Raw genomic sequence first — 14,825 nt, forward strand, 5'->3', positions numbered from 1 at the left:
TGAATGTTATTGATAAATTTTTTTTTTATAGATCCGTCTTTATAAAATATCACAGGTATCTAATTAAAAAAAAAAAATAATAATAATAATATATTAATAAATATACATAAAACACACATTCAAAAATAAATTGGCTATATTGTATCAAAATAATAATGGTACAAGATTTATAATCACAGTAAATTATTAAATAAATTTAAAAATATTAAGTATAAAATATATCACCACGTATGCTTGGAGTATGTATGAGTATTCAATTAGTTTAAATCAAGAAAAAAAGTACAACAATATAAATATATTAAGTAAAAACAATTGAAAAACTATATCAAATTAAGTTTAAAATAAAAATATTATCGCCACATAAAATATAATTATGTTATGTACTTTAATTGTTTTTTGTAATTTTAAAAAGAACAACATACAGTAATTATGTACATAAAAAATGTTGTATAAGAATTAAAGTTTGAATAATGTATCCACTTTGTATGTAATAATAGTGTATACTAAAAGGTTGTTAGCACCAAAGTTGTAAAATATGATTCTTAGTTTATGTAAGCAAATGTTTCACGTATAATTTCAATATAATATAGTATTAGAGTAATTTTTAACAATAGGTTTTGATTTAAAAAAAAAAATATATAACAGAAATAAAACTCAAAACTTTACTGTCACTATATATTATGTATTTATGAAAAAACTAAATTTTTTCATAGCTCACATTTATTTAGCAAGTTGGTCAGTAATAACGTATAATTAATTATAGAGCAGTTTTTGGTGATGCATTATTCAAATTATTCTGTATTGGGAACGTTATCACTTGCACTGAAAGGAGTGCCATCAAACTTTCTCAAATGTATCTGAAATATGTAATTCCAATATATTATACTCTGGAAACAGTATCGGAAATGTATATTTAATATTTACCTGCAAGTGTAAGTTTACTTCATCACTGCGACTTAGATATGGAAAATTACCGCCAGACTTGAGTTGAGCCAGTTTAGCGTCAGGATATTCCTGGTAAATTTTTTCCTTAATGGGTGAACCTAAAGCATAATCATCAAATACATCCATAAGAGTGACACTTTTTAAGCCTCTCATCAATGATGTATTGACACGGCTATTCAAACAATTAATGGTCAAACGAGATGCAAGATCAGCCTGTGATAATGATTCAATCTAAATTGTAAAAATACAACTATTATTATTTACAAAAATATTTTGTTCTCCAGAGATAAAAACTAGGATATTAAGCTAATTACCAGTTCAACCATAAAATCTATTGAATCCATTATTTGTGTATCGTAATATGTTTCCCTTGATGAAAAATTAGATAACACCATTTTTCTAAGTACTATTGCAGGTAAAATCCAGAACCTAGAAAAATTTAAAGTTATAAATCATCATTTATAACAATGAGCTTAAAATAAATAATATCAACATTGAAAATTTAATTATTAAGGTAAACTGAAATAATTTTAAAAGTACTTTTGCTATTTTATAAAAATATAATTTTAATATAATAGTAAATAGTTGTTTAACTATTCAACATTCAAGATTACTTGCTATTAAGCTGAAACTAATAAAAACTTTTATCTCATTATTATTTTTATATAACATTAAAGTACATAAAGTTTAAGTTAAAAAAAAAATTTAACTTACAAAACAGCAGCATCTTTATACTTGAATATTGATGTATCAGTAAAAGAGTTGCATAAAAATAGTGATACAACTCTAGGTTGATGTACAATTGTAGAAAATTCCACAAACTTTTGTGCCAAAAATCCACCTAAAAATGAAAATAAAATTACTGAAAAATATACATTTCAACTAAATGTTAAACTATGCAATCTCAATATGTTTATTTGTATACTAATTTTTAATTTTAGCACCATTTAATCTTGTGAACAATATAGTTTCTATGCTTATCTATGCCGTTGTTATGTACATAACAAAAACCCGCTACTTGCATAAAATTGTTAACTATTATACATTCATTGCATATATAAGCTCACAATCTGTGATGAAACTTTTGTTTGAATACATAAAAAAGAAATGGAGACTGAATGCTCAAAAATTAAAACTCATAAAAAAGGTATAGATTCCAGAAAATTTCTTATATTTTGGTTGAGGTAAGAAATGTATACATTAAATATTAATAATTAAGTATAAAAGTGATAGATTATATTCATTAAACAATTTTAGAATGTCAAAAATTGTAATTTAAGATTTTTTTTAATAAATAAAAATCACCGATTGTTTTAATATTCTTTTAAAAAATTTAATCATTTTGTATAATTGAGTGATTATATGATAATAAGCACTTAATTAGTATAAATTTGTCAATATTCTGTAAAAAATAAGATGTAAATAATGCACATAAATAATAATTTTGATATTTTTAAAAAATTCAATAGATATTTTAATCACACTTAGTTTATAATTCAAGCATAGTATAATAATTACCATGTAAGTTTAAAATAAATAATATAATTTTAAAGACATTTTAATTTATTTTATTATCACCAAATATTTAATAAACCTTAAAAATTATAAATATGTAGTAACAATAATTTGATAATTTTAATAAAATCTATCTTAAATACAATATGGGCTTTTATAAAAATTACTTTAATTTAATTATTAAAGCTGAAATTAAAATTAAATAATACATAGAATAATTAAAAATTAAAGATAGATTATTATAATGTAATTTAAGATATTAATTTATCCAAAGTATTATTACACATTTTTGTTAGGAAAGGAGGTGATTATATGATTAAAAAATATTAATTTTTTTCGTAAAAATATAAAGTATAACTGTACAAGAATTGACATGCTGTAGTAATTTCTTATTTTATTCTGTTTTACAACTTTTTTAATGTTAAGATATGTACTTATTATGTATTTTATTGTGATGACAATTTACTTTATAAAAAATATAGCACACAATTATTGTTGATTAATATTTATTAAATATCAAAATTAAATTAATTTTACGTTTGAAATATTTACAGCATATACCATGTACTATTACAATAAATGTGTGTTTTAAAAATAATTTTAAATAATACTTTACACTACTATACTAAGTTATTTTTGTTAGGTGTTAGTAGTAATTTTCAAGTAAGTTTTGTCTTTCTGCATTATAAATTCCCTTAAATTATGTTCTTAATTCAAATAATTTCCAATAAAAAAAAAAAAACAAGTATGTTTATTATGCTTTTTTTAAACGCATTTACATAGGTACATTTTTATAATTTACTAATGGCAACACTTCTGAAATTTATGCTGAACATGACATTTATGAATAATTTATTTTTTTTTGTATTGACTCTGGACATATTTTAATTATGCTACATCAACAAATTTAAGCTTTATTGGCTATAATGAAATAAGACGTGCAAATAATTTCTCATATAATATTTTCATTTATACATAAATTATATTTTTAATAATTAAAGTTGTACTTAGAGTTATCAAAAATTAACCATTGTTTTCTCATGGCGTCATTTGTATTACGGTAAAATTGCACATATTTTTACAATTACTTTTATTGTTATTGTTTAGTATAGACTATAGACAAGTAGGTATAAAGTTCTTTACCCATGTTGAAAAAACTAAACATGAATATTAAAATACAATTTTTAATAATCATTGGATTTACAGATTATATAATAACAATTTTTTGAAAATCAATTTATGATTTTTTTATCAAACAGCACATTAACTAATTACAATATATATAGATAAAATAACAATTAGTGTGTATTATTATTTTTAAAATTATCATAATTAATTAATTACCTAATGAAGCACCAAATAAATGCACTTGTTTAATATCCATATGATCCAATAGTTGCATGAATCCTTCACACCATTCAGTAACACTCCAATAAGGTGGATTTTCAACCTAAAAAAAAGCAATTAGACTGTTTAAGAATTTTTAGTCAGTAAATTTGGTATAAGCTTATCAATGCTACATACTGATATGACTCGGTAGCCTTTTGAACTGAGCGTTAGCAACTGTTTGAAAAAGACTTCGGCTCGGCCGCTGACTGCATGCAAGAACACCAATGGAGTCTCTACTGAACGAGGACCCGTGTCGTACACTCTCCATCCCTACAATAATTAGATTTTAAATAATAATATTGTAGATAACAATTTATAATTTATAAGCATTTATTAACATGGTTGTTGGTAGCTTATAACACAATATCGACTAATACAATTCACACTAAAATTTCTAAATACCGCACTCCCTTGGTTGCTAAGATTTTGTCTGCTTTTCAAAGGGGTCTAATGTTTAGAAAAGTGAGTTTTTTCTTAAGAAATGTCCACTATTTGGAGATGCCTGTTGGGAGAAGTTTCATTGTGTGTTATTATTACATTAAAAGTGCAAATTATGTCCAAAAAAATATTCGGGTGAAAAGGGGGGCCCTTAATGTATAATTGTAACGATAATAATGACAATTAATAGTAATAGTAAAAAGTGAAAACCTTATTTAAGCCGGTATCGTCCAGTATGATTTGCTTAAGAGGCACGTTGCACCTGAAGCTCGTGTACTCCGGCGAACGAAATATCCGACTGGAGCAGCTCATCGTGAATTCGTGTGTCGTTTTCAATTACAATAATTATTGTTTTCGTCCATCATCGCATCGATTTAGAACAAGAAATAATATTTTTACTTGGTAGTAGGTACACGATAACGCAAGCAATGCAAAAAAAAAAAAAAAATTAAGCAACCTGTTGCTCAATTCTATCGAGGTAGCGAAAATAACATAATAATAATAATAATAATGATAATAAAGTCGAAAGACGTCCTAAATATAATGGCACAGTAGTATAGTAATATTATAGTGGATAGTAGGCAGTCGCCTAGGTGTATTAATGTTATAATAATATTATAATATATGGTATAAATACACCTTTCCACCTTGGCAGTAGCGCGTAACAATTTACTATAGCCTACTAATAAGTGACTGGTAGGAGTGGTTGGCGGAGAAGACGACTGCGTATCGTGATTAGACAGTACGAAAATACGTAAACAACTCGTGTCGGGTGATAACGTTTTGGGACGTTATCTCAAAATACTCACAACAGTCACAACAGTCGAGCGTAAAACCCCGCCGTTAAACCGTTTCCGAAAAGAGGAACAATAATAATATTAATTATTATTTGGAATAAATGAATAATATTATTAATATTTATAATTTCTCGTAATGATGACGATCGTCGAACAAAGACCGATGACGGTGATTGTGTTACCGTATTATACAATAGCGGTGCAACATAAATGTAATTTGTGAGGTAGGTGCCGTCGTACGACTCTTCTAGGAAATGGTCGCGTGCGATTCATTGTTTCCAACGACTGTTTTTGCATTTTCGTCACTGGATCGCCGCTGACCAGAAGACGTTTTCCGCCAATATAATATTCGTTCGGTATCCGGCTTCCTTAATTTTCATTTGCCACTTTCCAGTGCTTTGCGAATACGGGTGAAACATGAACTTCGTCGTCGATTTGAACAACAAGACAGCCGGCCGTGACAGAATAGCGAGGTACTTTTTGAATCGAATCTATATCAACATAATTATTATCGTTTCTTTAATGTTATTGTGTGCGGTTTGTGCGTCCGTGAAGAACTTCTTAATTAAAAAACTTTGAGGGCCGACAAAAAAAATGATCCAGAAATTCATTTAAAAAGAAATACCTAAAACGATTAGGATTTATAATGAATTGTGTACCAGCATTCTTTATTTTCGAATCGTTCGTTTAAGAGAATGTCGCCTTAACGTTTTCTCTCTCCGACTAACACACGGCATATCAAATTTGCGTTCAGCAGAACTAGCCTTACTGTTATTAGCTTTAGTTTAGCAGTGATTTGACCACTATTTGTTAAATATTAATTATCTTTTTTTTTACTTAGGCATTTTTACAGCTTTCCAATTGTTATGCAAATGTTAAGTACCTATGTAAAAATGTTCATGTATTTTATCAAAATGGAAATATTATTATAAAGTGACATCACACTAACATCACATAGTTGATTCTACTTGCACAGTTACATTTATACTTAAAAAACTTTATAACTATAAATTTTATAGTTATTGGCTATTATTAATTTTTATTTTTGATGACTACCTAGTATAGAGGAGGAGAATATTGCACTAATATTCTCCTCCTCTATGGATGAGAGGTACACACAATATTATAAGAAATTTTATGTTTATTGGATGTTGAAGTAACAAGAGAAAAGTGATAATGTTTCATAAAAATGTATTAGTATATATTTTAAATGGATATTAAGTATTAACTGGTTTTTTCTTCAGGTTTGTTCAATATGGTTCAAAAACAACATGGCATTATATGGAAAAAAATGACTTTAATGATCAATCAATCAAAAAATTTAAGCAACTCGAACAGTCCTTGGCAGCTTTTCGAAAAGGTAAATATCTATATCTACCACCATAATTTGCCAATATATGTAATTAAAAAAAAAATCTATCATTTCTTTAACTTTTATAAAATGTCTTCTTAATATTTAATATTATGTTGTATATTAAATATAGGTACTAAGTTTAAATTAGGAAACTATGTTTACTGTATTTATCTTCTCAAACAGTAGTAATTATTTTAATATTTAATTTTATTGTTCTAATTTTGTAGTACTGTAGTAGGTATTTATTCTTTATTTTTCGGTTTTGGATTAAATGTAATTATTATTAAAAATTAAACTGTATTTAATCAATCAATTATGATAAATAAAACATATTTTTATGTATCTATTTAAGACATTTTGCATTTTAACATATTTTTTTAAACTGTATATTAATTATTATTATTACTATTTACTAGTTACTAATATCAACTTTTTTTTTTACAGTATTAAGATTTGGCCGCTTTATCGATTCATTGCATACTGCACTGCGGACTGTTAATCATTCAGATAAAACTATAAGGTTTTGTGTGACATTTTCAAAGATAGCTCATTCTTTGTACTTGTTTTGTGACCATTTTTTGTGGTTGAGTAGAAATAATTTAATACAAATAAATGCTACAAGTTGGGGTCAAGCAAGTAATAAGTATTGGTTATTATCTATAGTTCTAAATCTTGTCAGAGATGCAGTGGAGTTGAATAATTTATTTAAAGCTATCCTGAAAAAAAAAATTTTAAACACTCTGAATAGAAAAGTAGCTCCTAAAGATGTGTTCACTGGTGAAGCAGTCCAATTTGTTCGTAGCCATAAAGATTTGTTAATCGATACTGTAAAAAATAGCTGTGATGTAATGTTACCATTGACAAATTTAGGATTAGTTAGGTTGAGTCCAGGTACAATAGGTGTAGTTGGTATGATATCATCACTGCTCAGCTTGTACACATTAATAGACCAGAAAGCCAAGTTACCTTACACGTAAATTATTTGTTGTCATTTAAGTATGAAAATAAGATATTAATTTAAATTTGGATATAATATCTTATAACTAATAATTTAATTTTAACAAATCAATTATTTTTATGAATTTATTTGTATATTTTATACTTGAGTAAGTAAATTAAACTATAAAAACAACTTTAAAAAGTAAAACTTTTATATTTTGTTTACATTTTAATGAAAAAAATCTTGTTATAATTATCTTTTTATTTTTATTATGAATGTATAATTTGTAATTTTATAGTTATCATCTTGTTGTTTTTTTTTTTTATAAAATAATTAATTGTTTAACAAAATTATAAGTCTATTAAATAAGAATTTTGTTACATGTATTAAACTTTTGGTTTCTATGGTATTTGGACTTTGGAAGGTTTTGTAATTGACTTATTGAATTATTTAATTTATGTGAAATAAAATAATCATTAAAAACAAGAAGAACTAATAAAATACTTAAATTGTTTATTATTTTCATTCATTAGTTATCATTTATATTTCTATGCTATCCAATCAAGAGAGCATTATGTTTCTTTTGTAATATTTTAAATAAATTAAAACTTTGAATTTTCTATTATTATTTTGGTAAACCATTTTATAAAATTTATATGTATATGTAAGCAGTGCATAGTAAAATTAATGGAAACTTTAAAATTCAGGAACTGATTTGTTTTTTAATCATGTATATCATTCTAATTATTCTTTCTGTTAAAATAAATCAGTTTTAATAAAACTGATAGTCAATTGCAAATAGTACAAGGTAAAATAAAAATAAATAAATACATTTTACATGGAATATCATAGTATAATACTATAGTATATTCCTATTTTAATTTTTATTAATTATTTGAAACATGGTTACATTTACATAGGTACATTGTTGGGAAGAAGTTTTAGATTCAGAAGTTTTCTGAAAGACCTAAAAAATCTTTTTGCAAAAATGAAATTTTCGGTTTGATTTAATCACAATTAGATCAAAATATTAGGAGTTTTAAAATTTTGGAACCAACTTAGATTAATTCAGGTGTAATTGAATGGAAACATGTAAATATTATGCATATTATACATATAAATATATAAATACATGTATTTCAATTGTAATTTGCATGAAGGTTACTGAAAAAGTATAAAATGTTATGTACCTACATAGAATAATCATACCAAAATTAATTATGAGGAATCCTAGTTAAGCCTCTCACATTGCCTTGTCTAAAAAACTATTTTCATGTTATTTTAATTATTTTACCCAAAATTATTACTTATTAGGCGTGTGTATTTTATTATAGTTATTTTGTAGTTGGTACTTAGCTAAATTGTTTATTCTTTGTAAATACCTAGAGGATATTGGTACCTATAACGGCAATTATTTAAAATACAAATTTATGAATGTAAAAATGTAGACTTCTATGTATAATACTCTTATTGTTGCCGCCGAAACCGATCCTATGAATAATGCGGTTATCGGCAACGACTCGTGACTTGTGATGAGGACGGCGGCGGCGGGTGGGGGGGGGGGGGTTATTTTAAGTAGTTTTACAATTTAATTATATTACAAATTATCGACTACCAAACAACATATATTATAATAATATAGAAATAACAATGCGGGCGCCCTAGAATATACAGTGGATATATATATATGTATAATAATAATTAATAGTTTTAAGAAAAAAGGCCGCAACACAACGGAATCACAATATATGTATATAAAAACAATTGGTGACTACTGTACACAGAGGTATAAAATAATAAGATTATATTATGACCTGATGGCAACAGCAGACAGGATCCACCGGAACAACGTTCAATATTTCACACCTCGTCTACCACACGAGGTTTGAGTAAAATTTAAGATGAAGAATTGGTGAGCGAACGCAACGATGCGTTTGACTCGACCGTTGGAAAAAAACAAAATTATTAGGCGGCTGATCGCTTGACCACCGGACGGCGAGTTGTCGCCGGATGGCGGAGGGGGAGCTTGTATATTTGTCGCGTTCGCGGGGTCCCGCGTAAGCTCAATGGCGGCAAAATGTGTTCCGCGTTCAAACTCTCATATTATTTATTTTTTTTTTTTAAATGCAAGTTTTCGATATTTTTTTGTCTACCTGGATAAATATTTTAAGTGTTACACATGGGATACATAATCATTATTAGTGGTATTATCTAAGACCTAGGTATACCTTGACTGCGTCCAAATTGATTTTAATTTCTGAAAATTGACGTTCGAATTGGTTCCCGATAAAGACTTTCAAAAAAGGCGAAATACTACTGTTTATTATTTAATATTATTATAACATATTTTCCATCATTATAAATATATATGAAGTGGATTGCCATTTAGATAAAAATCGTAATAAAATCGATATTATATTATCTATATGAACGAATAGTATAGTATCTAGTCGTCAGTCGGTACGACATTTGTAATGCAACATAATAACCACTGAGTGGTAGGTACCTATATAGTGTTTGAATTTGTGTTGAAAGCTTCTCGACAATAGTCTTTACGTATAGTGAAAATAATAACAAACTGGGAACCAATTCGGAGTGTCAATTATGTTATATACATTTAATTTCGATCAATTATTTGTTATACAGTGGTTGCCGCTTATCAGGGGTGGATTTAATAATTTGCCGCCCCTATGTCCAAAAAAAAAAATTGCTGCCCTTATTTCAAAAATCACCACTGTACAACAAAATTTCCTTACATAATAACAATTTCTATATGTGTGCAATTATTTTCTCATTTAACTAAAGTTCAATTAAAATGTTATAATTTAAATATAATATTTTCTCTTTATTTTTATTATACAAGAAAAAATAATAATAAATGTATTTAGTTATATAAGTAGTTTTGATGTTAATTGTTTATTTTGAAATTGAAAAATTCAAGAAAAAAATTAAGTATTTTTCTAAATAAGAACAAAATAAATATTAAATACAATTTTGCTGCGTATAAAAAGCCGCCCTCCAAAAATTTGTTGCCCTGTGCGGCTGCATAGTTTGCAGTGTCTTAAATCCGCCCCTGCCGCTTATTAGATTCACTTTGGGATCAGAGAATTTGAGTCCATTAACCGAATGAGTCAATAATGCGATTGACCCTGAAAAAATAAAAAAACCGCTTATTTACTTTAAAATTATTCATTTAAAGCTGTTATGTAATACATGTATAATATTAAAATAATGTAGAGGACATAGGTATTTAATATAATTAAATTATTAATTAATTGTTGATAAAAATCCATCAATAGTTGATTTGATTTTTTCTTCTTTGGTCAACTTCGTAGTCATTTTTTCAAAAGCTTTATGTTGCTTGAATACGTAAAAATCGTTTCTTTATGCTGATTCCTTCAGCGTAGAACCTGAAACACTTTTTGGATCTGTGTTTTTGTATATTAGATTATTAAACAAAAACATTTTGTTCAACTCTATCCACAATCGAATATAGTATACTTTAAATTGAAATTAATATATACAAATAAATTAAATAGAAACAAAAATACTTAAAAATAATTATCATTTTGCAGTAGATTTTTAAAATCTCCTCTTATTTTTATTTTTATTTTATTACAATTTTTTATTTAAAATCTATATTTAACAATACAATAAGTAAATTTGATAAATATGAAGAAATTATTGACATGGATTTATATTATGAGTGAAAATATCCATTGATATTACTCTTCAGTTAAGTATCTACCTTATTTCCTATAATTTTTTTAATTATTACCTAATGCAGGTAAAAAAAAGCTGATATTATGTATTATTATTGTAAACCGCGATAATACTTAATACCTAGTTATTTATCGTTCCCGTCATTACGCTTCCGTAAAATAATCATAAAAATGGTATTTTAGTTTTTAAAACGTAATTTTTTTTATGTATTATATTACAATGTTCTCAATCTGTATTATTTTTGAGTTTGATAACTTGTCGACATAAGGTTAGGTCACGGCTTGACTTGTAGTTTCACCTATGCGGCTATGTGGGCTAAGCCTTTGACAACTAATGACATTTTTTATTAGATTTTGAGTCGAGTGATAAATGTATTGATTTTATATAGTGATGTATGTTTGTTTCTGACTGCCATCACCTTTTTTTGGGGTAGTAAAAATGCTTTGATTTCAAATTTGAAGTGGTTTTTGGTGCAAAATCGGATTTAACTAGAAGTTCACATCCTTTAAAATAATTATTTATGTATATAAAACCTGTTGATATAAGAAACCAAAATTGAAAAATTAGAGGTCTTCAGGTCCACCACTATACATTAGTCGTCTACTGCCTAGGGACTCAAACTAAACCTTTAATCCAAGACTTATCAATCAATAATAATTCATGATTTTCCTCCGGGATGCCTAAAGCCCAAATGAAAACTTGTCGACTTTGCTGTAATTTTTTTTTTTATATAGGTAGGTTGAAAAATGTAAAAATAACCTTAATATTTAGTATTTACAACTTAGATACAAACAAACGTTTTTCTATACATTTATAGCTATAAAATCATTTTTAATTTTTAATATTTTGATTAATTTTGTCAAAATTCAAAATTCAAATGATTATAAAAAATATTATGACTTTATACTTTCGATATATTTTAATTGATAAATTAACCGAATTAAGTAAATTTGTGTTACATTTTCAAGCATTTTTATCCAATAACATATTTTTTGATATTTAAAAAAATAAATAAATAATTGAAATCAAAATTTTCATTTGCTTATAAGTAAGTAACGCAAAATGTGTCCAAAATATTTCGAAAATTATACCATGTATAGAAATGATAATATAAATACTTGGGTGAAAATTTTAAGTTACTGCGCTTGTTATTGTTTTTGAATTAAAATAAAATTAATAAATTAAATTTGTCAAAAACTGACTTAGCGTAAAAATTTAGGTTTTACTTAATTTTTTGTTTGTTTTTCCCCTTTATATTAATAAAAAAAGTAATAGGAATTAAAATTTTGACATTTTCAATGTACAAACTAAATCCAATTTATTATTCAAAACCTTCCTCAAGGTTAAAAATTTAAATATTTTATTGACTACTTATTTTATATATAGACACAAAAAACACATACAACACTAACACACATAATTATAATTTGTAAAATAAACAAGCCCAGAATCTTAAACTATAAATAATATCAAAATTTGTAAATATTAAATAATTTTAAATGATACAAAAAGAATTAAAATATTTTGACTTTATTAGTAATTAATATTCAATAACATAAATTACAAATGTTTGTTGAAAAATTTAAGATTATAGTTATATTTTTTGAATTACTTACAACAAAAATAAATTTCGTTCAATAGTGTAGGTTTTGCGTAAAAATATATTTCACGTGATATTTGAGTAGGTACCCTAAATTAGCATGGGATCAACCTACCACGTGTTTTATGCCTTGGAGCTGAACACGCATCTCAATAAGTGTAAGCCAATAGTTTTTAAGTGGAACTGGGACAGAAACTTATATCTTATTATATTTAAATGCATTTGCATTTGACTCGCTAACGAGTATAATTTACTTACTTTTTTATGACATCGTTACTCGTATTGAACATTTCTTTTAAGTTTTACGAACAGTTGAACGAAGGAAAAATATTATCCTTAACTAATCTGTACATATAAATGTGAAAACGGAATTTTTTATGACGAATGTTTTCTGAAACTACTCATCCGATTATTTTGATTTTTTTTAAAATGAAATAGTACCTACACCACGGAGCATATTTTAAGTTTATTTTAATTCTAAAGTTAGTAAAAACCGAATTGTTAGTTTTTTAAGTAATCGGAAACTACGCACATAAAAATATTTTTTTTTCATTCGTGTTACCAATTATAAGTTATTATTAAAAATTAGTATTTTAGTGAAAATTGTTGTAGTATAACAGTACAAAACTTTTTTTCTTGTTCTTTGTTCACAGTATAATGAAATCTTACGAGTCGGTGGATTTTGGTCCAGAATGAAAAAGAATTAAATTTGGATGGTTCAATAAAAAATAAAAATAAATTAAAAAAATGCTGATGTTAAATAATTAAAAAAAATCAACGTTGGGCGGAACAGCTATGTAAAGTCAATAGGTCATGAATATTATACAATATCCATACACCAAATAAAAAAACTAAAAATATGTTTTATACACACTCATTACGTTAAATGTCATTACTATTAGAGTAATTTAACACGGATGAATTTTGTATGGCAACAGAGTGCACGAAGACAGCTAATCGTATACAATCTTATTTGAGATTGTTTTTAATTTATTGGTGTATACGAGATTTTTTTGTTGGATATTAATTCAGTTTTTGGATTTTTTCATTACTATTTTTTCCAAACGATATGACGCAGAGGACATTTTACTTATAGAGCAACTAAACTACATTTTTTTTCGCATTCTAATGCACACCCACCGGAGCTGCAGTTGGTCGGAGTCCGGAGTCGTACAATATTTATGGATGTAGGCACATGATATATTATCTTATAGTATTGTATACTGCTCTGTCAATTTATTATCGATACAGACCATGCCACCACCGTGAGCTGGTTCCGCTCGTATTTTTTCCTGGATTTTTCTGATTGAGCGAAAACCCGCATCGCAGCATGCAATGACCGCGTGAACTGCGTATAATATGATAATTGATAACTAATAGGAGAATCACGTTTTCACTCAAACTTATATTTTCACCTAACCATTATCTCCCGCAATTTAGTAGGTATAGCCGAATAGGCGTATACACTATACATGCATCGTACATTATTTTCCCCGCAAACCTGCAATGGTTTCAGAGCAATAATAATAACGGTTGCCAGTCCGTGTAAACATTAATAGAACGATTGAAATAGTGTGATAGGCTTATATTTTATACGTACACTAAAATTGTACACCTATACTATTCAGAGTCGCCATCGAACTGGAAACAGCCCGAAACGGTGAAAACTATGTTATACATTACCCGAAAAAATCCGGAAGTCACCGATATGAGACACCTACAGGCTATAGCGGTTGTCGCCCGTGTTATATATGTGCGTAATAAATATATTTTAGTTTTACATTTTACCGGCGTGTTATCATTTTCTAAAGTAAAAATACAACGTTTTTAACGTACCAGGTCGACCATTAGGCTAGGTAAAACATTTTGTATGCATTTTTTTTAACTTAGGTAACATTTATGTAAATATATATATTTTAGAAAATTATTTATATTTCATGTACTATAGATAAAGTCGAATAGAAAAAATATTTTTTTCTTTGAATATTTTTTTTAAATTTTTCTCAAAATTTTCTCAATTAAATGATAAGAATATTAAATAATAATAATATTTGTTTTTATTTTAACTTCGTATACATTTCTTAAATTAATTTCATCTAAATATTTTTCCATTTTAAGACATTC

At 26.4% G+C, this 14,825-nt stretch overlaps 2 protein-coding genes across 2 annotated transcripts; one reads left to right on the plus strand and one right to left on the minus strand.

Annotated features, from left to right (window-relative positions):
* Nucleotides 1-637: 637 nt before the first annotated feature.
* LOC112596712 (maspardin-like) lies at nt 638-4,901 on the minus strand. Its single transcript, XM_025342489.1, has 7 exons — nt 4,498-4,901; nt 3,985-4,119; nt 3,805-3,910; nt 1,660-1,786; nt 1,260-1,374; nt 925-1,176; nt 638-857 (listed from the first exon to the last, which is right to left on the minus strand). Exons 1-7 carry the CDS (start codon nt 4,597-4,599, stop codon nt 792-794), a joined length of 903 nt encoding a protein of 300 aa, XP_025198274.1. The 5' UTR covers nt 4,600-4,901; the 3' UTR covers nt 638-791.
* A 187-nt stretch (nt 4,902-5,088) lies between these two features.
* LOC112596713 (peroxisomal membrane protein 11B) lies at nt 5,089-7,483 on the plus strand. Its single transcript, XM_025342490.1, has 4 exons — nt 5,089-5,308; nt 5,479-5,557; nt 6,329-6,444; nt 6,883-7,483. Exons 2-4 carry the CDS (start codon nt 5,502-5,504, stop codon nt 7,413-7,415), a joined length of 705 nt encoding a protein of 234 aa, XP_025198275.1. The 5' UTR covers nt 5,089-5,308; nt 5,479-5,501; the 3' UTR covers nt 7,416-7,483.
* The last annotated feature ends 7,342 nt before the right edge of the window (nt 7,484-14,825 follow it).

The sequence above is a fragment of the Melanaphis sacchari genome, unplaced genomic scaffold, assembly GCF_002803265.2.
Source record: "Melanaphis sacchari strain LSU unplaced genomic scaffold, SCAv2.0 Contig33_pilon_pilon, whole genome shotgun sequence".
Classification (NCBI taxonomy): Eukaryota; Metazoa; Arthropoda; class Insecta; order Hemiptera; family Aphididae; genus Melanaphis; species Melanaphis sacchari.